Here is a 22,776-nt window from a genome sequence, read left to right on the forward strand (position 1 = left end):
GGAGGTCGTCGAAGGTTGCGGAGGTCAGGAGCGTAGATTTCGATCTACGGTGTCGGCTCGTTACTCTGGTATCCGAAGGAAAACCTTCGGCTCTGTTCATCGAAGAGCTTCGATACACAATGGCGAGTCGATCAGGCTGGTTGGCAGTAGGTGGCCGACTGCTTGTTGCCCGACGACTGCTTGCCTGGCTGGCTGGCTGGCTGGCTGGCTGGCTGGCTGGCTGGCTGACTGCTAGCCGGCCCTCGGTCCCGTCTCGTTCAGTCGCCGCTCCGACATCCTGCTCGTAACACGCTCCGCGGCCGGCACATTTTCCACGTTTCTTTCATCATCTCTTCGTTTACGGTTTCTGTCATGCCGTGGCAGATGCGGCGGGACGGTAACGCGGCTTTTTTCGGCGCCAGCTAAAGACCCACGTGCACATGTCGAACGTGTACGCGGAACGGAGGAGGAAAACGGAGAAGAGTGTGAAGCTTGAAGAGCAAGGTGCATCCTAGCGCGCGTTCTTCGCTGACAGACAACGAGGATCTGCGCGTCGTTTTTCATAGGATAGAAGGAACCCAACGATCGGGGATGGTGTTACGCTATGCGCGTCGTGCCGAACAATCGGAGCTTCTCTGTGAAATAGTGAGTGTGCGAAAATCTCGAGGATGAAACGCGAAATTCTTTTTACCAGCCGGCTTATGTAAGTGCTTCCACGTATTAATCATTTAAGAAGCATCGAGTACAAAGGATCGTTTGTTTAGATGACCGGGCGGTCGTTTGACGAGGTTGTTCAGCCGTGAACCGAACCGTGGATCGGTTCTAGGAGCTGCGAGCCTTTTATTGTTATAGTGTTCTCGAACTCGAAAAGTGGACGACTCTCTCTTTCTCTCTCTCTCTCTTCTATTCGTCGATCGAGCAGACCTTCCGTTTTCGATTCGAGTCACGATTACCTACGACAAATCTGGTCATCCAACGTGCCTTTGCTCCGATGATACCGCCTTGGCCGCGGCTCGATGTCTGCGAGAACAATTAGCGGGTATCTACCTCGTTCCACGTAACAACTTCTAATCTGTCGGGTCTTGCTGGTCGGGTCGGTCTCTTATAAATCACAATCGTTCGGATGTTAACGCGAGTCGACAGCCAACAGTCTGTCCGCAACGTGTTTCTAACCAGTCGACCACTTTGTCCTGACTCACCTCTAAGTGTATGCAAATCCATCGTATAGATGCAAATTGAACTAATGTGACAGTTTCTTCATTCCTCGACACCTTGGTGTAACCAATAAAATTTGTCGTAATAGCGTTCGCGGCATCGTGACAATTGCTGAGTATCTCACGGGAAATCGATTCGAGTTCGGCGCATTTCTCTTGGCCGATTACGAACCCGACTTTCTCGCCACGGCGGAGGGATTTTAAAAGGGGACAAAAGTGCGCAGACACTTTTTCTTTCGTGCTACCAATAGCGTCCGACTAGCTCCGTTTCCTCGCCCTCGGCAACCAGTCGTCCGTAGCTCATCCTTGTCTTCTTCTATAAAACAAACTAGAAATCGTACCCTACCGTAGATGCTAGCGAAGACCTGGTCCCGCGTTTCGGCCTAAACCGGTTCTCCCGCCTTTCGTCCTCGTTCGTGCTCACGTCACTTTGAATCGGATCCTTTAACGGGACGAACACCGGTATTTCGCAGTTCTGCCGATCCAACCATATAATCGCGATTGTCAACACCATCATCGTCCCCCGTTTATCGATTCCGAGAAATCCTCAACAGTATTAACGCGAATATCCTCCGGATATCTCTTCGCTCCTTTATTTATCGACGGACGATCGAGTCTAGACGAAGGAGACGCGTGGAAATCCGGACAAAAACATCGCGTGAGCTTCGCCTCGCGCTTCAAATTATCTTGAATTTGTCGTTATTCAGGGCAATCTCCTTTCGGAATAGATAAGATTAAGACCATGCGTACGTAAATATAGAATTCACGTGTCGCCTCACCGCGAAAACATTCATTCAAGGCGTAATAAAATTCACATTGCAACCGTGAATTCGAACGGGAACTCGGCGTTCGTTCTTTCCTACGAGATGGATAAACGCGAGAGAGGTTTGTGAGAACGGAAACGTGAGTGCGCGAGTAACGACTGGGGAGAATCGACGATGACCATCAGCGATCTTGCTTAACGAATAATTAATTTACAGTTAAGGAGAAAGTCTTTTCTTTTTAATTGAATCTTATTATTGCCCAGTCACTCGAATCTTCCGCGTGGAATCCAACTAATGATACTTTTTCTTTAGTAGTTTTCTTGACGAATAACGGTTTCTCTTTCGTTCGACGTTCTCTGTTTTCTCGCGAACAGAAAGATGTAACGCCACGAAATTCAATAACCACCCGCATTGGGAGATGTATATCAACGTGCCTGGAACCGGTTTAGCTAAAGGACAATTCTTTGTCTACGCTGATTTTCAGAGAATACATTTCTACCATTCTACCGATCCTCTTGAAAGGAGATCCTGCCTCGTCGTTGGTTTTCAAGCTTAAATAGCATTCCTACCAAATTTTTACTATGTCCTGGTGATACGAGGAGCGGCAGAAAATCACAATTTAACGGTACTCGTTGAATAATCGAGAAACCACGCAAATATTCGAGTTATCGTGTGATAGTCAAGCAACGTGAAGCGCGCATTCTTCGATTCTTGATACAAAAATAACAGAACCGCCAGGTTAATTGATTTCCTAACGGCGCCAGGCTCTCATTTCTGGACACGACTATTATATCTTCTGTCCCGCGGCTTTCTAGGCTCGCACAATGACCGGCTCTGTTCGCGTTCTTATCATTCATTCCCATGACAGTGCACAAAACCACCAATTGCGCAGAAAAAGAAATGAAAAAAAGTGGCGGGTCCCATGGAGCGCATAAGAGTGGACGTCTGACAATCGTCGTCAGAAGTCAGCGATCGAATTCGACGAAATAAATCGGTCGGAACGACTCGAGGAGCATGTCGATCGGACATCGAGAACGATAATCAAGCTGTGCGCACACGCCGTTGATACGACGAATGAATACGAATGACTTATCAATTTATTAGGGTTTACCGCGGCACGGTTACGAAATGTTGAATAAATCAAAGGGCAACCTTGAACCATTGAGCGCTGACGTAGAAATCGAATCGTATCGTTAATGCACGTGCGCGACCCCAATCGGCCGTACAATTTAATCGTATCAATTCTTTTCCCGTCGATCATCCGCCACCGATACGTCACTCCACATTCGACCAGCTACATGCGCGCTCGCGCGTTTCTTTCAGGCTAACATGAACGCCCTTCCCTGATCGTATTAGAAACTTCTGGATCGGCCACGTGGAATTCAACGGAATGCAGTCGCTTGCATTGACGGAAATACTCGATGTAAGTAATCGTGATTTTAGAAGAGTGCCGTACGATTGCGTCATACCCAGAAAAAATATCGTATCCGGTAAACACAATCGGTTTCGTTGAATTCGCGTTTAGCAGTTCCAGCCCGAGGCTGGCGTAAAAATAAGTGACTGGCTAAACAATGAACGCTTCCACGGTTTAAGCCGCGAGCGGCAAAAACCGCGCACGGTCGACGTGTGCTTTTTTTAAATCTCGAACAAACGGGAGTCAAAGTCCAGTGAATGGGAAAGGAGCGCCTCTGAAGCGTCTCCAATGTCGGTCCGCGTTTAAAACGCGGATAAGGGACGATTGTTCGCTGAATTTTCGACGCAGCCTGTCGCGCAGTCGTCTCGACGTATAAAAGAGATCGCGTAATTTTGTTGAACAGGTCTGAGCAGAACGTGCTCGGTGTCGAGAAAAAGGAGCAATGGGATCGCACGACGAATTCCTGACGATTAAACTAATTAGCACGGTGAAATTGCTAAAGAACAGGGTCGCGGGTGCTAGAAAGATGACGATGAACCCAGCCGGAGGTCCAGGGACCCCGGAAGAGTACCAATGGAAGAGGTGACGTTTCACCCAGTGATGCGTAAACGACGTGGATTGGCCAGCGCCATTCTGGGCCTGACAGTGGGCCTGCTCCTCGGTTTTCTCATTCAAAGCTACAGGATACTCTCGTCGAGCCATCACCAACGCTCGAATGCCTACACGTCATCGATGCTGCCTGGGTCGCCGGTGTTGGTCAGACCATCGGCGCAGAACGTTCCCAAATTGAACGACGATGAACAGATAAACAGTTCTTCGACGAGTCTGGTGTTCGTAGGCGTAATGACGGCTAGCAAATACCTGAACTCGCGAGCGAAGGCGGTCTACGAGACGTGGGGAAAGGAGCTTCCGGGTAAGATCGCGTTCTTCTCGTCCGAGAGCTCGATCGTCCCGGAGAACTGTCCTGACCTGCCGTTGGTGCCATTACCGCGCGTGGACGATACCTACCCACCGCAGAAGAAGTCGTTCATGATGCTGCAGTACATGTGGAACAATTACGGCGATCGTTTCGAGTGGTTCCTCAGGGCTGACGACGACGTTTACGTGAGAACAGATCGTCTGGAGAAGTTGCTGCGATCCGTCGACTCCAGGAGAGCCATGTACATTGGCCAGGCTGGTCGAGGGAACTCCGAGGAGTTCGGTTTGCTCTCGTTGGAGTACGACGAGAATTTTTGCATGGGCGGGCCAGGTGTTATACTGTCCAGGGAGACGCTGAGGAGGGTCGTACCGCACATCAAGTACTGCCTGAGACATTTGTACACCACGCACGAGGACGTCGAGCTGGGAAGGTGCGTGCAAAAGTACGCCGGTATACCTTGCACCTGGAGCTACGAGGTAATTTCTTTTGTTCATTAATTTTTCTTCCTCCCAGTAAGATACACTTTCGTGCTTTTATCCCTTCTATGTAACTACACACGCGTTCCTCTGCATCGTACGGTCGCTTAACGCTTCTCACCGACGTTCACATAACTATTAAATCTATTTTCGCTCGTCCTCCTTTCTTCTCTCTCCTGGTGCACACAGTATCATAACTGTGAATCTACGGGGCATGTGTAATTTGTCGATCAACACAGGCTTACGGTTCATTAGAACGTCAGGCTATCCCACAGAAGTGAACACGTACACCTTAATGTTTCAATAAACTAACCACCAATGGTATCTCGCTGGTGGTAACGAATCATCTCGAGGGAAATCCGCGATTTCTGTACAAGCGAAGACGGATAAGACGCGTTACGACTCGAGTGATGTTTCACGGCGTCTAGAAGGAGATTAATTGTTGTCATTGGCCCCAGCTAACGCGATAGTTGCACGGCCAGGATTGATCTATCTACACGATAGGTATTATCGGTTTAAATACATAAGCTACGCATCTGCATCATGTACAGGGTACGCTATCATTGGGTTAACTCGGAAGGTACAATGCACAGATGAGGATGTTAGTCGTTAAGTACAAGCGAATAGTACCCTGCTAACCCAGTGGCCAGATCGAGTCATTTTCCTCCATCTTGACACTCAGCATTAGGTCGAAGTGCTTAAGTAACAATTTACAGCACGAAGCGCTTAAATCTTTGATCGCGCTTCTTGCAATAATTTCGTCGAACGTACACGGGTGCGTTCGCGGTTGCGCCCATGCTACGGGGGAACTATTATGTCACGGCTGTTAACAGTACCATTGACCGAAACACGATCCAATAAACTATTTTTTCCCATTCCATCTGTGCTTGTCACATTAAGCGAAACGGTTACACTGGATCGAGGAAGTTCCAATAAAAAAGGAAGAGAGAAAAAAACTGCTTCCTCCTCTCACTCGTTATTTATCATTCGAATTCAAAGTTCGAAAAGGAAAAAAAACAGAAAAGAGGACGTTTCAGACGAACGATCGTTCGGCGAAACGTTTTACCTCCAATTCCAATATTATCTCTCGAAGTTCGAAAAATATTGATTTAAGGTAATGCGCGTAGATTTCAGTGGAACGGCTGACTGGGAAGGTAAAACGCGGGTACGAGGATGTTAGTCGTTAGATTCGAACAAATCGTAGTCTGCTAATCCATCGGTACACTGTACGTTCTCTTCTTCGTGCTAGTCGTAAGGTCGAAACACTTAATAGCCAGTCGTACGACATGCAATAACTAAGTGTTTGCCGTGGACGTTTTGCGCGTTCGCTCCGTGAAACGATTGATTCATCAGCTTGTGTTGAACTTGCGACGACACGTTTACGATTTATGCGTTCAGTCGCGAGTGTTTAATGAATCACACCTCGTCATCCGACGAGAATCGACGTTTCGATTGTTTTTCGATCGCAGGATCCTCGCGAGCCACTAAAGGAAACGCTTTCGTGGCAAGCGGTGGTAGAACACGATCAAGTTGACCCGAGAGACGTAATACTAGAATAATTCCCCGTAACAGGACACCACCACACCCAGTCTCGTAGCTTGATTAATACTTGCTCTACAGCTGCAATAAGATGCAGCTTTGTATTCTTCACAATAATTACCTTGACACCGGCAGGAAGTTCGTACCTTTTGCTATCGATCTTTCATTTACGTCGGCTGTCACTGTTTTTTTCGTCAAGAATAAAAAAAGAGAATCACGTTCTCCATCGTCAAACGTGTTTGTCTCGCGAAACGATCGGCAAGACGAAACTATTATCAGAGAATTAGACGTCTCGGGACCTTCCGAAGTCAGCGTAACGATGACTGTCATCTATTTCCGTCCTTTTAATCTTAATTGCAGCTGGCGATACTGGATGCTTTTACTGTTACAGATGCAGTCCATTTTGTACCATAACAGTAGCGGAGCGCAGGCGTTCACCGGAAACTTGAAGAAAAAAGAAGTTCACCGTGCTATTACGTTGCATCCTGTTAAAAGCCCGCCGCACATGTACAGGTTACACAATTACATGAGGGTTGGTATCGACTCCGCGCTGCGTCCACCGTTGATCGTTTCCTCCACGGTGTGCTGAACTTTATTTCGATTCCAGGGACTTCAGATCCAAGACTTGCAACAGGAAAGGCTAAATCTTCACAGGGACATTTACACGATGGCTAAACAGTTGGAGATACCGTTGGAGAATCTGAAGAGCTTCGAGATCGCCGCGGGCGTACCATTGTTTTCGGTGCACCCTTTCTCGAAAGAGTATCCCGGCGACACGGAGATATTAGGTAAAAGAAATTCCGCGTGCGTGGAACTCGGCGAAAGAATGCGTACGGTTAAGCGATCGCGTTAACTAAGAATTTGATCCCGACCTTCCGGAGAGTTCTTGAACCTTGGGAATATTTCACGAGCGGGGCACTTGAATCGTTGATTTCAATAGCAGTCGCGTTTCCCTGGATCTGCATTGTTAATAGAGCCATTTAGACCGATTAGCCCGTGCGAATTGATCGCCGGCCAGACGGGGCGAAACGTGAAACGACACGATTCGTTTGAGCTCATCAGACGTAACGATCAGGACTTCGATCATGATTCCACTCATTTCCATCATTTCCACTTACAGGCGCGTTCGAGCCTGATACGAAACCGCGCGCGAAGCGGACTACGGTTTCGCGTGGCCCCCACGGCGATAAAAGCTTAATTACGTTAATGAGACGAGAAATTAGTGCGTCGCGATCGCGTGCGCAACGCGTAGCCCAAAATATAAATCGCTCTGCATAGCCGGAAAGTGATAGCGAGTTTTGCTAAAATAAATACTCGATTCTCATTTACTTTCTCTTCCAGGTGTTCCAGCGGGACTTTGCTCGTTCAAACCGCGAACCGGCGATGAAGTGATTCCCTGGGATTTTTTATCGAGATCCGAGTACAGCTTAGGCGATTCGAATCCCAGGAGAAGAATTCACAGCGATATAAAGGAGGGCCTGGAGGACATCACGAGGGAAGTGATGGCCTCCATAAATGCCTGCTCGCGGCAGCGTGGCCGAGTCGTCGAGGAAAGGTCAACCCTGTACGGGTACAGAAGAGTCGATTCTTATGGCGCTGATACGATACTGGATCTCCTGCTGGTCTATCGTAAATACAGAGGGAGAAAGGTCACTCTGCCAGTCAGAAGGCACGTGTACCTCCATCAACACTTCACAGGTACCCCTTTTCACCTTTTTAGAAAGCGGCGAGTGAGAAACGAGCCGGGGAAGACGGCGTCCCGTAATGTCTGACTGGGTTCTTTTTTGCTCGCAGGACTGGAAATACGAGAAACCCTGGACGGCGAAGAAGTTGACGAGACGCGAAGAAATGAAAGAAACGACAAATCCCTGCAAAGTATATTCCGCGGCGGTTTCCTGAACCTGAATTTCAACTCCGAGACGAAGGATCCCGTCAACGACAAGGTCGTACATTTCGTTCTACCTTTATCCGGAAGATACGAGATTTTCCAAAGGTTCCTGCAAAACTACGAAGAGATCTGTTTGACGAGCGGCGAGAAGACCGCGCTCTTGGTAGTTCTCTATCGTCACAAAACAGAGAACTCGTTCAATCAAACGATAGAACTGATAGAACGATTGAAATACAAACATCGTAGCGCCAGCATCGACGTCCTCCCCCTTTCCGGGACATTTTCCAGAGCCAAGGCGCTCGATTTCGGAGTCTCGAGATTGAACAACGACGATTTAATGTTCTTCGTCGACGTCGACATCGCGTTCACCGAGGCGGTTCTCCACAGAATTCGTGCCAATACACTGCTAGGTAGGCAAGTCTATTTCCCGGTGGTTTTCAGTCAGTACGATCAGAAGATCGTTCGCGAGGAGAACGGAAAGCGAGATACGTTCGCCATAAACGCAATGTCCGGTTACTGGAGGCAATTTGGATTCGGTATCGTTTCTCTGTACAAGCAAGACTACATCAACGTGGGCGGTTTCGATTTAACCATCCAAGGGTGGGGCAAAGAGGACGTGGACTTTTATGAGAAGGTAGTCAAGTCGAACGTGAAGATCTTCAGAGCGGCTGACAAGGATTTGGTTCACGTTTATCACGAGGTTGAGTGCAGCAAGGACCTCTCGAAAACGCAATGGTCCATGTGCATGGGAACCAAAGCCGACACTTACGCGGGGATAGAAACGCTGGCGAGAATGATTTACGAGAATCCAGAGATACTGAGATTTGCCAAAGCTAGAAGAGCGAATCTATCGAGTGCGGCGAGTTGAATAATTATCGGAGAAACTGAAGAATCACTGCTATATCTCGGTTGTTAAAGTAGGAATTACGTTTGCAACCACGTGGTGCCAGAACGTTTCATAGTTAGGATATTTTGTAAATACACGGAGTAATTGCGGCTCCTCTTGCGCGGGAGTCCGAACAGGACAATATTTAAAGCTGATCGCGGGGTTCACCAAAGTTCTCACCCTATTGAGTTTACTACGTTGTTCACGTTTATCGATAAAACAGAACGAAAACTCGAGGAATATTAATTCTCAATCTGTATACATAAGAAGTTGTGTTACCTTTCAACGTGTACATTATACAGAAATTGCCATTGATGTACAAAGTATTAGCAGATATAGAAGAGAGTATCAAAATTTTTAACTTTAAGATCGTATCAATACTTTGTACGTCGATCAATGAGAAAGATTTGACGTTATTTATATAATTAAATGTGATGTATCGTTTGTGGTTGCTAATAGAGTATAACATACATCGAATACTTTTTATTCTTACCAGAAAAGTATACTAGTATTTTTTTACAAATTAATACTGTATCGTATCGTGTGTAAAAAATTTGTTTCTCCTGTAACCTGAAAATTGATTAGATAGAGGTTACTGATAGTTCCATACGAGTGTGAATGATTTCGTGAACGTGTAGTTCAAGACGATTTAAGATGCCAATACTCCTAAGAATGTAATACAACGTTATAGTTGAATGAATTATGTAAGTACATGTGATATTATTGTGCCTTGTGTATAGACTTTTATTTCTTAATTTTACGTACTGCCTGTTTTATTGTATTTGTACCTACACACACCGACCGCCCGTAGAATACCGGCGATACAGGTTCTGTAACTTGCATAATCATTTATGCAATTCGCTAAGATGCTTCGACATTTCATCGAATTCCAAATAAAATTTCTCTATTAAATAACCGCGTTACATCAATCGTTGTATCCTCGATGCAAAAATAGCATCCTCTATCGCTCATCAATCGCCTTATCTGATGAGATAATAACATTTTTTTCCTCGTTAGCTAGCGAATCAATTTCATATCTCATTCCTCCAAGAAAACACTTGAAACGTTGCCCATTTTTCAACTTAGAAAGTGTCTTTCAGCTTATAAGGCTCCTCTCAAGGTCTCTTTAACGACCGTGATGAAATCACCCGATTAATCGATATCCTATGAATTTTTCCTTAACATCGCTCGATCCTGATCATTCCAATTAGTCTCCTCTTTGGATAGCTTGTAGCCAGTCCACCCTCTGAGCCGCAGCGTCCACTCTTTCCCAACAAACATCTACCATCTCGAGCGATAAGGTAGTAATAAAGAAGATACTGTGGCGACCACAAACATTCCTGTTCTATAATAATCTTCGTTTAAGGAAAGTCCGTCGTATCTGCTCTTATCAACGATCCCAAGTATCAGCCAGAAGTGTTAGCAACACTATAAAAAATCGTATCACCGGGATCGCTAAAGAAAAAGAAGAAATTCAAGTATACCGTAAACGTGGTACGAAAAACAAGGCAAACTGGCTCACACCGCCGAGTATTCTTTCCGGCCACGCAGCGCTTAGGGAATTGTAACTTATCGCTCAAGCTCAAGGTCATCGTATATCGTTCACGACATACCGGCGCTGTTCGCGAAGCAAGCTGCGTCATATTTAAGCGTGAATCCTCGCCGCGACCGTGTTGCAACGAATAGTTGAGCGTCGGGGCGACATCAAAGACGAGAGTCTCCGACCTGGTCGAAATCGACGAGCACCAAGGACGAAATGGATCGCAAGGTCGAGCTGTGCGTGATCCTGCCGCTCGTGGTCACCCTTCTGATTGGTGGCCAGACGGACGCGAAGATTCTAACGCAATGCGAGGCTGCGCTGGAGCTTCAAAAGGCCAAAGTGACGAGGACCCTGATCAGCAACTGGGTCTGCCTGATGCAGAGCGAGAGCGGATTGGACACGCAACTGGTCACCGGCCCGAAGACAGCCTCCAGCTACAGCTACGGTGTATTCCAGATAAGCAGCTCGAAATATTGCTCGAGGGGACACAGCGGCGGCCTCTGCAACAAGCGTTGCGAGGACTTCGCGAACGACGACATCCAGGACGACATCGAGTGCGCGAAGAAGATCCAAAGTTTGGAGGGGTTCAAGGCGTGGGACGGTTGGATGAAGAAGTGCAAGAACAAGCCGCTGCCGAACGTTGCCAATTGCAAACGGCGCCGTCGATGAAACCAGTCCGTGGGTGCACGTCCGTACGAGTTGGTACGACGATAAGAGGAATGACTGCCGTTCTTTATCGTATGGGTCGATGAACTTTTCGGTGATGGTTCTGCTGTGCATATATAGCGAGCATAGTTTATACAATATACAACTGTTATTTTTTACCGATTCGATTTAAGCCGACAGCTGTTCGCGTGCATCGCAAATGGAACAATGAAGTTTCATGTAATGACTTGTAGTCGTGGTTCGAGGTTTGCGTCGATCGAAGGGATCAAAGTTCATAGAAATGTTTAATTCGACGGTTGGTAGGCGACAATAATCAAATTATGTATAGATACATCTATCTGTGATGTTGACGAAACATATGTCTTAATTATATCCCTGGTACATAAAGTCATCGTTTCGAACGCGTTAACTGTCAATAATATCTTAACGATTTCGATAACTCCGCGTAATTACAATTTGAAAGTAGACGGATAATGTTTACCCGTCGCGTGTGTTGATTAATTACTGTCGACTGGAATATTTTTATCAACGGATTCTTCGAACACGATACGATCAGATAAAACAACGCGAATTTCCAGGAATCTGTCCGCGGATGTATTGTATGCGCAATTACGTAAGAGACAACAATATTAACCGCAATTTAATAATCCCTGTATGTAATAAACACAGATAAAAGATACTACTTGAAGGTAAACGCGATAGCTACCTGTACTCTTGGTATTCGTTCCGTTCGACGGCGCTAGCGGACAAAGTTGCACAAGAAACGGGAGGATGTTTCCCAAATATGAATACAAATCGGCTGGAAATAGGCCAATAATGATGCAAGAAATCGGCATGATCTTTGAACACGCCGCTCCACTTGGCAGACCGAATCGGTCGAAATAAAATGGTTTAGAAATTCTGACTATTAGAATTACAAAACGCATCGTGACGGGAATACGCGAGCTTCGTTTCGATTTCATTTTCTGCTCAGGGAAAAGTATCACGATATCGGCTCTTTCAAGAACAATTTCCATTCTAAGCTACGTAAACCGCGACACGTTTCACGCCGTACCAATAAAACGGTGCAAATTAAATTTACGATATAGAAAACCGCGGCAACTGTTCCGAAATCACGTGCAAATGTCAATTTCTGTGCCGACGTGTCCGGCGCAACGCGTCTGTCGAAAGTTCGCGCGAGTCAAGGATGCTCGCTCGAACCGATCAAGTTTTGACTAGAGACCGTCATCGAGGCTGTAATCAACTAGATTACTCGCCGCAAAAATCCAAAATTATGCAATCGATGCTTATCGAAATGTCAAGAACGCTTCGTGGCTTCTCGATGTGTAGCAATTTGCGCATTCCTGCGCGACAAAATTCTTGTACGATCTTCGTCCGCCTTTCCGCGTTTCTCTTTTTCTCCTTAAAATCGATCGGTGCCTCGTGTTCGAAACGTTTACACGGACCGCCTAGGAAAAGCGATGGCCAACGAGTAAACGATTACACAACGAATCCATAGACTCGTCGTGATCGAAAAACCCTATCGATTCCTAGCGACAAAACGCGGCGAGGATTCGCAGGAATACCTTTCTCCGTCACCATCTTCGTCGAGTTCGATTCTTCTCCGCGTCGCTCTGATGGAAAAAGTCAGCTTCGATCGCGCTAACGAATACAACCGATCGATTCGAGCATAATGGATTTCACGCGGGTGTGGGTAGGACGTGTTAAACGATGGGATACGAGGGGAGAAATCCGATCGTTTCTTACCGGGACACCCGTTAGAATTTCAATCAGAATGATGCGTCGATCCACGGCTGCCTTTCCAGGCAAACATCGCCGGTTACTGACGGAGGAGGCGTACTTGGCTAGTCCGATGCGCACGCGGGGATGCACGTAGGCGCACGTAAGCGCATTTTACCGTAGACGCCGAGGTGAGTGTGCATGCACCTTTCACTAGCGGAAGTGAACTGAGATAAACGCGTGAGAGCGACCCGGGTCAGCGTCGCTCTTTTATTTCGCGAACAACGGCTCGCTATCAAAATACGAACGACGTCTCGTGGTATCCGCCGATCGATCGCCCAGCGACGATTTAATCGTCCGCCTTTCTAATTGTCCGCCACTCGTCTTCGAATCATTGAATTTCTAAGAAACATTATCGCTGATCATCAACATTGCCGCGATTACGTTCCGTAATTAGTCTAGCGCTGAAAGCTCGCGCTTTCCGCGAACAGTCGGATTTAATCAGTTTGTTATAGAATACGTCTCGCGATCCCGCGGGTTTACGTAACGGGAGATAAGTTCTGTCTGAAGACCATTGATATAACTGTAAACGGAGCCGATGATAATTATTGACGACTACGTTTTATTAGCGGGATCCGTCGGTAAACGCAATGAAAAATTGGAATCTGCAATCTGCGAGCGGATAACCGTGAGAAGCGACGGGTATAATCGCCAAGCGGTAAATCATGTAACGTGTTTGTACAGGACCGCCGCAGACGCGGTAAACGTACAGCGCATGTCACATATCTCGTTGAATTGCCGTTGAATAACGGTACGCGTTTGATGAATATTAACAGGCTTTTTGTTGGAATTTAACAGGCAGCGTTCTTCAATGAGACGCTCTGTTCCACGTGCCAGAATCGCATTGAAAGCATCTGCGCGTGGCCGAGACGAATTTCTACGCTACCGCGAAGGTAGCTACCCTGGCTTCGACCTCGACGCTTTGTCTTCTCTTATCAGAACTTTCTAGACGTGATAATTTATGCACGAAAGCGTCAGCTAGCCGCAGAAAACAAATCGCGAATAATTACAAAGTCTGCGATGTTTCAACCGAGGAGTTTAGAATCGCCATCTGGAACGCGAAAGCGCGATGTTCGCGACCAATTACGAATGTTCGTTTCACCCTTAGAAGCGTCCCAATTACCGTGATTCCTGATCGATTACCGGTGCAGGTCTCGTGTTTCCGTGAACCGAACAATTTTGAATGCCTCGCACGCAAAACGACGGGGTCGAGCGTGGATTCTCAGGGCGCGTCGTGTTCTACCGTTTCTCCATAGGAAGACGGAAGTACCTTGCGGTTCGATCTTGGAATAAACGAGCCCGGGTAACGGTGAATCCAACCGCTCAGTATGAGCGTGCCGGTGAAACTCGAGCGTAGTTTAAGCGACCTCTGCAAAGGTCACTCCTCCGTGGATTCTCTGAAGAAAGTGAACCGATAAAGAGAAGGCAGACACGGCTTAGCAATTGCCTTAGATCCCGACGATTTTTCTCCGGAGCCGTTATTAGAGATCCTCTTCCGACATCTCTTCCTTCCCTTCGTTAGGACGCTGACAATCGCTCAGGTTGTTCGGAATTTTAAAAGTCGCCGGATACGTGGCGGCAGATCGTTTATCGAGTGGTTCAGCGACGATGGTTGAGCAACGACGTTTACGTAAAAAAAAAAAAAAAAAGAAGGAAGGAAACGGAATTTGAGCCGCGAATTACGTGACGCGCGGTGGCGGTAAAAGTATAGCGGCGAACGGAGAGAAGATGGCAGAGGAAGCATTTTAATGGACGTTACGCCGTGCCAAATAAGTATTTTGAGCCGGAAAGGAAAGCGACGAGATTAAAACGGTGCCAAGCTGATTAGAAAGAAGCGAAAGGAGCGAGACAACAAACTCGCGTGCATTCTTAACATTTTACGGGGACAATAACAGATTTCGTAAATTTACGAAACGGTGCCAGAAGCCGCTTAAGAAATTAACGACACCGTGCAACTTACGCTTTAAACAGCGATCCATCGCGCGATAAAATAGCGGGATGAATCGGTGGCTCAGAAGTGAAGAGCGACGAATAAAATCCTGGCTTCTGAGGCGCGAGATGTCGCCGAGGAATCGAGCAATTACTCCAAGTGGAAAAAGTTCAAATAATTTCCAGCCGGCTCCTAAGCGTTTCCAGCGAAACACACGTGCTTTTACGGAGATTCTCTAAATTCCCTTTCGATTCCTCTGACGTTTGTCCTGAATCGCTGAAAAATTTCCAATTAAACGCGGGTTTATGTAACTAGACAATTTTTTTCAGTCTACCTGTCAATAAACCGAGGAAACATCGGCTCGAAGAAAGTGAGCCGTAACCCCGGTAATTGTTCCCACTCTCCCAGTGGTTAATAAAATGATTAAAAAAGGAGGAGAGAGAGAGAGAGGGAGGGAGAGGAAAGATCCACTGGCAAGATTCCACGGATGTTATTAAACAACGGTGCGAGGGGTGTTCAAAAAATAGATACACAGACTGGCGCGTTCTGTCTCGCACAAACCAACCGGAAGCGTTTCTCCAGTTTTCACATACCACAGTGATAATTACGTACATGGGAAGATGTTCATAGCGCTCTTGTAGGACGTCTGGCCATAGTATTACCGGTTTTTGCTCGCGAGCACACAATGTCGCGTGGTATTAGTACGTTCCGTATGCATCTCGAGTGAACGTACTCACTATTCCATAGGTTCGATTCGAATCACCTGCAACTTCGCCTGCGAGAGAAAGGGGCGTAGAAATTTTTACGAATTGTCAATGAAAATCGTCCGGGTGCCCATTAATTACGTTTCAGATGACTCGAGACGGATTTAAAGGATATTCATATGCTAATAATCGCGGGGGACCAGGTTGCTTCGTTGCATTCAGAATAGCGTTGTCGCGTACGCTTTTGACAGAGGGGAAAAAGTTGTAATTTTATTGTTACAATGTGTGCCGTACATTGGCCTTCCGTGGCTGACTTCTGCAACAGGGACAAGGAACGTTTCGTCCTTATTATTTCGATAAACATCGCACGATGTAATAACCGAGATACGTCAACAAGACCTCTCATTAACGTTGCCGCGGGTTCAGCCAGGCTCTGCTCTCACAGAGCTAGACTACCTGGCTTGTACCAATTTCTCGCCGATGAGATCATTTTACATCCTCGCTATCTTTTTCCGTTCCAAACGATCCTCAAACGAATAAAATTCGCCCACTATCCGCCGCTTTCATCGCCGATTTCGTTCGACGATCGCCGATAAAACGAACTGCTGCGGCGAACTTTCGATCGAGCTCGAGTCTTTCGAGCTTTTCGAAATTTTCCATTTACTATTTCCTGTTCGATTCAGTGGCGAGCGATCGTCAAGGCTGCAAGTGTAACTCAAATCGATCGTTTGAGCATCGATGAGAAAGGAGAACTTGCATCGTTCTTGTGCAACAGCTAAACGCAAGCTTGCTCCGTTTCCCGTAAGCAATTTTGCGTAATCGTACTGGCTGCCTCAGTTACTTGCACATCGCTAACGAGTACTCCGCTCTTCTGCTACAGATCTTTCTCCCACAGCCGCTCCCTCGAGCGTACAAGTCGCTCGGTCTCGAAATTTTTCAATATTAGAAATATTATTCAATGTTCGATGGCAAATATTTACGTAACACAAACATTCTCATTAACATGCTAATGTGCCAAGTGTCCCATTGACGTTACCTTCATTGTTTACTCAGTTTGCGACTCTTTCGCTCTGCAAACTCGTTACCGATATCTCCTTAACAGGCTACCGTCGGATTAGGGATAATCCAGCCGAGACAGCCGTCGCGTTTCTTACCAACCGCCAAATTTTGTTCGACCATAGTGTAAAAATATTTTTCCCTTCACCTTTCACTGTGATTCCAGCCTTTCACCTTACGGGATTACGCACGATTTCGTTACGATGTTAGAATTTTTTTTCCGCGGGATTCCCGTCACATCCTCCTCGGTCATCGGAACCTTTTCTAAACGCGGCATGGAGGAAGTATCGAGCACAGATATCAAATCAGTTACGTTCATCGCGTGGAAAGAGGGTCAACATCTTGGGAATGTATGCAAACGAAATTCAATGTCCAAGTATTCAACAAATTCGATTACATAATTAAAAAGTATACGATCTTTTTTGTAGATCTACCAGGACTGAAATCTAAACAGTAAACACTTTCTTTTTTTCTGGCGCTCGAGAGCTACGGCGATTTTTTATACAAATTTCATTTAAAAATAGAGAACAAAAAACAGAAGCTGTGAAAGTTTGCAAGGTCGTACATATACGCCACGGATGCCTTGCTAATTGCTTGAATAAACGACTAATCAGGTTACCATCTGAAATTCTTGATACGCCAGCGGCGTTTTTGTCCCGCATCTATGAGGAAAGTTTCGTGCGAACGATGGACTACGAAACGAACGCCTGCGTCCGATAGACGAGCACTCGAAACACCCGGTACGCGTAGCAGATGACAAATGTCGCCTTTTCTCTTTTTAAATCGCGCGAGAGAATTGATTCGGACGACCACGATCGATGTAACTCGTCGAGACGGAACAAAAACGAGACGAACTAAACAGCTTCCAGGAGGAAGAGGATCGTTCCTTGAGAGAAGCTCCGACGACCGAGCGAAAGTCAAGCCCCAGGCCCACGGGTTCCCCTCCTCTCTTGCGACCCTGCAACATTAATATCCGAGAAACTCGGATGCAGTACACACCGAGCCGTGACTCGAGGGCTCGAGAATATACGTTACAAGTCATCGGGATCGACGAGCCACGATGGATCGCGTTAGCTAACAAGGAAATCGGCATTTTCCTGTCCAAAGATTAATCCACGCTTAATCTCCGATACGTTCTTCCCGCTCGAACACGGAGAACGGTTACACGAATATCTTCTTGCCTCTTTCGTCGCGAAGTGGGTCGAAGCCCCATCACATTTCCCTTCCTCCATTTTACATCGCCGACAAAGTGTGCGCGGCGATTAAAAAATATTTCGGCAATTTCATGCCTCGATCTCGTAATTGATAATAACTCGCGCACAGAGGTATATAGCTGCGAACCACGGAATACAATTTGAGAAACCTTGCAAGCTGGGTGAAGGATAACAAGATGCGGGCACCTTGGCCCGTGTAACTTTATAACCCGATGCAAAGGACCGGATCCAACCCCACCTCCGCAGCTTTAGCTTTCTCCCGTTCAATTCGTTTAAACGTGCCGCGATAAATTGTCACACGACAAACAGTGCCACCGTAGACCATACATTACAGGGAGCTGCTCGCGTCAGTAATGGTCCTGAGGATTTAACGTATATACAAACGCGAACAATGATTCCGATTCTACTGGCCCCACAAATGCGTGGTCGTTCAGTGAAATATGACGGCGGTGGAATAGAGTCGTTTAAGGGCGGCCATTGTCAAGCGCGTCCGCGCTACTGAATCGAGTAAGGGCAAACTCGCTGCTGGCGTTTTCACACGGTTCGATATATCGGTGTATCTATTCGCTACGATATATACATATGTATACATCGTTGCGTGAACATGCGGTTCGTGAAGATGCAATTATGAGCGGTAGCATTACAGAATATTTGATCAAGGAAAAAGTAAAAAAAAAATGTGGGTCAAAAGTGAACTGAATAAAAATCACTTTCACCCGAGGAGCGAAGCGGCACCGAAATGAATCCCCGGGCGAAACTAGCGGTCGTTCTAAAATATTTTACCCTCTTTCCTGGCGAAACAATATGCAAAGCGTTTACATACATGTCCTTCGTGTGCCACGGCGATAGTGGAACTTCAAATTTCTCGTTTTCGAGTTATGGGTGCAGAGAGACCGGTTTCGTGAGAATTCGTGGTATTCGATGGCGATATTATATCGGCTCCGTTCCAATGTCAATACCTTATTTCACATTAAAATAAATTCGCACCGTTTTCCCGGTGCAATCATAATATTTTAGTTACGTCACCGTTGCAGCGATCGAGCTGCGTGGATCACTGAAACTTTTTCACGGTTCTCTCTCGCCGCGGATTAAAAATCGACGGAAGCGAGACGGTGTATCCATCGAAGCACAAGAACCGCTAATTTCCCGTTTCCTTCATCGATAATCGATATACGACTTCCTAAATGCACCTTGCTTCCCGGTTTTCCGTCAACCGAGCGATCTACACCAGCTGGGACCGAGGCGTTCGCCTGGCGAACATCGCAGAGAAGCTTCGCGGGAACGATGGACCGCGAGTAACTCGTGAATCTGGCCAGCAATTGGATGAACGAGACGAAGAATGACGGGATCCAACCGTTTTCAGAAGTGGGTCAAGAGTTCACGAGCCGAATAAATTTAATTCCACACCGAAGAAAGCGTTTTCCCTCTCGTTTCGTCGTTCGTACACGTGATCGCCGCTTCGTGGACCAGAGCTGGACACCGTTCGATATCATCTGATATTTCTCTGCTCTCAGTCCCCTCCGTGTACGTATCTGTTGCGTTCCATGCGTGAACGTGTGTGCGAAGGTACACCTGACCGCGCGCAATATGAATACACTGTTACCAGAGTCGAGGATGATTACGCTCGAAACGCAAGGAAGCTAGATGATACTTTTCTTCCTGATACTCTCCCCCTGGAGATCAGGAATCTCGCGATCTAACGGGTGAGACTTTAGGCAGCTCGCGGTACCTGCGTGCCTGTAACAGTTTTTGTTCAATCCTGAAATACGTAACACGGTTACGTAAAACAGGCAAGGAGAACTGTGCAGGATGTTTAATGAAGTCTTCTATTGAAGGAAGATGGTTCACAGGTATGATTAGCGGTGTTTGATTGAATCAGAGAGGGCTTAGACGAATGGTGGCTGGATCAGTCGGAGAATATCATCGCGATCTGGTTTTTCGTCTGTTCGAAAGGTAAAACGATGGATGCGTTTAATAGGTTTCACACGAAAATGAAATATATCACTATTTCCTGCGCTCTAAAAACTAAACGGGTTCGACGGGAACACGCGGAAAATGGTTACGAGATATCCGTTCGGAGTACGAACCGATCGGTCGTATTATTGAACGCGATGCTTGGGTGAAATTTGCTCAGGCATATACTTAGACGCGAACCGATTTTCCAACGCGAGACTATAAAATCATTGAGAAAATTAGCCCGAAATAAATCGAAATTAAATAAGGAAGTAAGGAAAGATCATCGTCCTCGTGGTCTACTTACGGCGTTAGATGGATGGGTCTACGTGTCTCTCGCGAAAACGTCGATGGAATATAAATGGCAGAAATTTTAAAAACCTCGTACTTAATAAGCAACATACGAATCGATCGATGTATCGAGGCGGAACTTCGTACGTTCTCTCAAACGATCTTTTCGTAACCAATTTTACATAAAAGAAGGGGAAGAGGAAAGCGAGGCACGGTACGATATCTAATAGCGGACTGCGCGTCATATTTTTGGAAAACATGTTGCGCCATGTAATTAGAAGACACCCTAGGCCAAGATCGTTGGATCGCCTCGCGATCGTCCCTAGCTGAAAGACTGTTGATTTGTGAAATCGTCCGAGGACTCCTCGCATCGAGTGTGTGCCGCCTCGAGTCTAGGTCTAGGACGCAGCTCGGGGGACCCGCCGGCCGTTCCGATACGAGGAAAGGGCCGTTTCGCAACGGCGGATCGTCCAAATTCGGCTATTCGTCCGAGCAGAGGGTCGGTGGGATCCTTGACGAGAGAGGAGGACGATCTGGGTGTATCGTCCGGCGGAGGAAGGGAGAAACGAACACAATTGAAAGGACAGAGGATCGACGAGGCAAGGGAGGGGAGGAGAGAATCGTCTCACAAGCTGAATTACTCTCACTCGAGAGGCCCCCGTCTCTTCTTCTTCGTGGGGGCCCCAAGATATCCCCCTGCTTCTCGTGGGGTATAAAGGACCCTGGTCTACCTTGCACAGAGTCACAGAACAGAGCGGCATCGCAGAAGCCGACATGAATCCTCTGATCGCGGTAAGCACGCTCAATTATTTCAAAGATTATCCTGACTGAGTCAGGGAGAAAGATTTGGGAGAAAGAGGGAGAGAGAGAGAGAGAGAGAGTGTGTGTGTGTGTGTGTATGTGTTGCGTACGTATGGACAAGTGTATAGAGGTATTTTCGAAAAGTGAGAACGTACAGGATATTTCAAAAGTGACCAGTGTCCTCAATTTCTGCTAACCGTGCGCCTCCATTGATTTTCCAGCCGGATAGTCAATTAAACCACGTTTGGATTATATTTTACCTATCCGTTCATCGGTTCGCTTTATTTTACCGCGTATACCTCTCGCATTTCCCCCCTGAACGACAACTCGCGCCGTCGCTTTCGCTCTCGATCCTGTCTTCTCTTTAGCTTCGACCACGCTTGAGCGATCGTATCGATTTCGGGTCATCCTTCTTCGAGCCACGCTTTCCCGCTTTTCTACGCGTTCCACGGTTAGTAACAGTAGAGTTAACGAATTTGTTATTTTTTTCTTTGTCCAGTGTATGATAGTCGGTCTAGCAGGGTTCGCCCTAGCCGAACCACCAATCTCTTCCGGCTACAGCTACAGCAGACCATCCGGAGGAGGCTACTCCCTCGGCGGTATCTCGCTCGGCGGTGGTGGTGGATACACCCAAGTATCCACCGGCTACCAGACAAGCGAGGGAGCGTCCGTCGATGGCGCGCTGCTCGAACAGATCCGTCAGATTCTGCTGAAGGAAGAGCTGCAAGCCCAACAGACAGGTGGATTCGGAGGTGGTGGTTACGCCCCTAGCTCGAGCTATGGCGCCCCATCCACCCAGTACGGTGTACCGAGCTCGGCTTACGGTGTACCGTCTTACCAGACCCGCGTGGTAGGCATCGATCTCGAAGGAATCAGGCAGGCTATCCAGGTGGCACAATTCAACCAAGTGACCCACGGGCCAGGTGGTTATCCAAGCGGGCCAAGCGGAAGCTACGGAGTACCAAGCAGACCAAGCGGTAGCTACGGTGCACCGTACTAAAACGGTCGTCAGACTTCAAAAATATACAGATTGGATGATGAGAGAGTGAGAGAGAGAACGTGAGAGAGAGAGAAAGAGAGAGAGAGCGAGTGGAGACACCAGTCGACCACCGCGACTGTCTTTCGAGCTGAGATTCCTATCCTCGAGACCAGAGTAAACCGATAATAGAACTCAAAATGATGAAAGACCAGATTTCCAACTCGCCAGGGGAAGTTATTCCAAGTGAAACGGAATAACGACTTCTCGGTTTCAATCCGCTCGGAAGGTTGTCGCACGAAGGATCGTTAAGAGTACTCTAACACTTGAAGACTAAACAGAAATGGCCTCCCTTGATGACACGAAGGTCGCACGACAATTCCGGATTCTCAGGGGAAAAATACAAAGATGTAACACAGGGGTGTACGTACAAGGTAACAGCGGGCAAGGATTCCAAAGGCTCCTGTTTCGTTGAAATCAAATCGTCGTCGCTTCAACGAGCCACGATCCTCGATGGAATCGCGGGCGTACGTACCAGAAGATAACAAAGCGGCTCCGGGCCGCTGACTCGTTGAGGAATAAAAGGTCGTCGCTTCAACGGGTCACGGCTCAAGGAGTGAACTTGAACGTTCAAACGTCAGGCCAAAGGCTTAACGATCCGAGGCGTTGGCGGGGTGTCGTTTTCTGTCGTACCAAAATCATCGTCGTCGCGGTCGGATCCATGAGGGGTCCAACGTAACAAGTGATAAGAAGAAAACAAAAAAACACAAGAAACGAGCCGAAAAAT

The 22,776-nt window shown here is 47.1% G+C and overlaps 3 protein-coding genes across 3 annotated transcripts in view; all 3 read left to right on the forward strand.

Moving 5' to 3' along the window:
* Positions 1-11,964, forward strand: part of LOC143432677 (lysozyme c-1) — a 242,395-nt gene extending 230,431 nt beyond the window's left edge. Inside the window, exon 2 of the mRNA XM_076909483.1 lies at positions 10,797-11,964. Within this exon, the coding sequence (XP_076765598.1) occupies positions 10,836-11,288 (453 nt within the window). The 5' untranslated portion in view covers positions 10,797-10,835 and the 3' untranslated portion in view covers positions 11,289-11,964. The remainder of the gene's footprint in view (positions 1-10,796) is intronic.
* Positions 3,225-9,814, forward strand: Chsy (Chondroitin sulfate synthase). Its single transcript, XM_076894997.1, has 6 exons — positions 3,225-3,380; positions 3,775-4,766; positions 6,697-6,837; positions 6,913-7,093; positions 7,647-8,003; positions 8,100-9,814. Exons 2-6 carry the CDS (start codon positions 3,945-3,947, stop codon positions 9,059-9,061), a joined length of 2,463 nt encoding a protein of 820 aa, XP_076751112.1. The 5' UTR covers positions 3,225-3,380; positions 3,775-3,944; the 3' UTR covers positions 9,062-9,814.
* Positions 11,965-20,520: 8,556 nt separating the features above from the next.
* LOC143424598 (uncharacterized) lies at positions 20,521-22,093 on the forward strand. Its single transcript, XM_076896749.1, has 2 exons — positions 20,521-21,004; positions 21,513-22,093. Exons 1-2 carry the CDS (start codon positions 20,987-20,989, stop codon positions 22,011-22,013), a joined length of 519 nt encoding a protein of 172 aa, XP_076752864.1. The 5' UTR covers positions 20,521-20,986; the 3' UTR covers positions 22,014-22,093.
* The last annotated feature ends 683 nt before the right edge of the window (positions 22,094-22,776 follow it).

This window comes from Xylocopa sonorina, chromosome 1, assembly GCF_050948175.1.
Source record: "Xylocopa sonorina isolate GNS202 chromosome 1, iyXylSono1_principal, whole genome shotgun sequence".
NCBI classification, from domain to species: domain Eukaryota; kingdom Metazoa; phylum Arthropoda; class Insecta; order Hymenoptera; family Apidae; genus Xylocopa; species Xylocopa sonorina.

Bases quoted from the DNA above. Each gene is read 5' to 3' on its own strand.
- Chsy (XM_076894997.1), top strand. From the start codon at position 3,945: ATGGAAGAGGTGACGTTTCACCCAGTGATGCGTAAACGACGTGGATTG. The intron at 4,767-6,696 runs GTAATTTCTTTT...TTACTGTTACAG, and splicing joins CTTGCACCTGGAGCTACGAG to ATGCAGTCCATTTTGTACCA. The intron at 8,004-8,099 runs GTACCCCTTTTC...TTTTGCTCGCAG, and splicing joins CCTCCATCAACACTTCACAG to GACTGGAAATACGAGAAACC.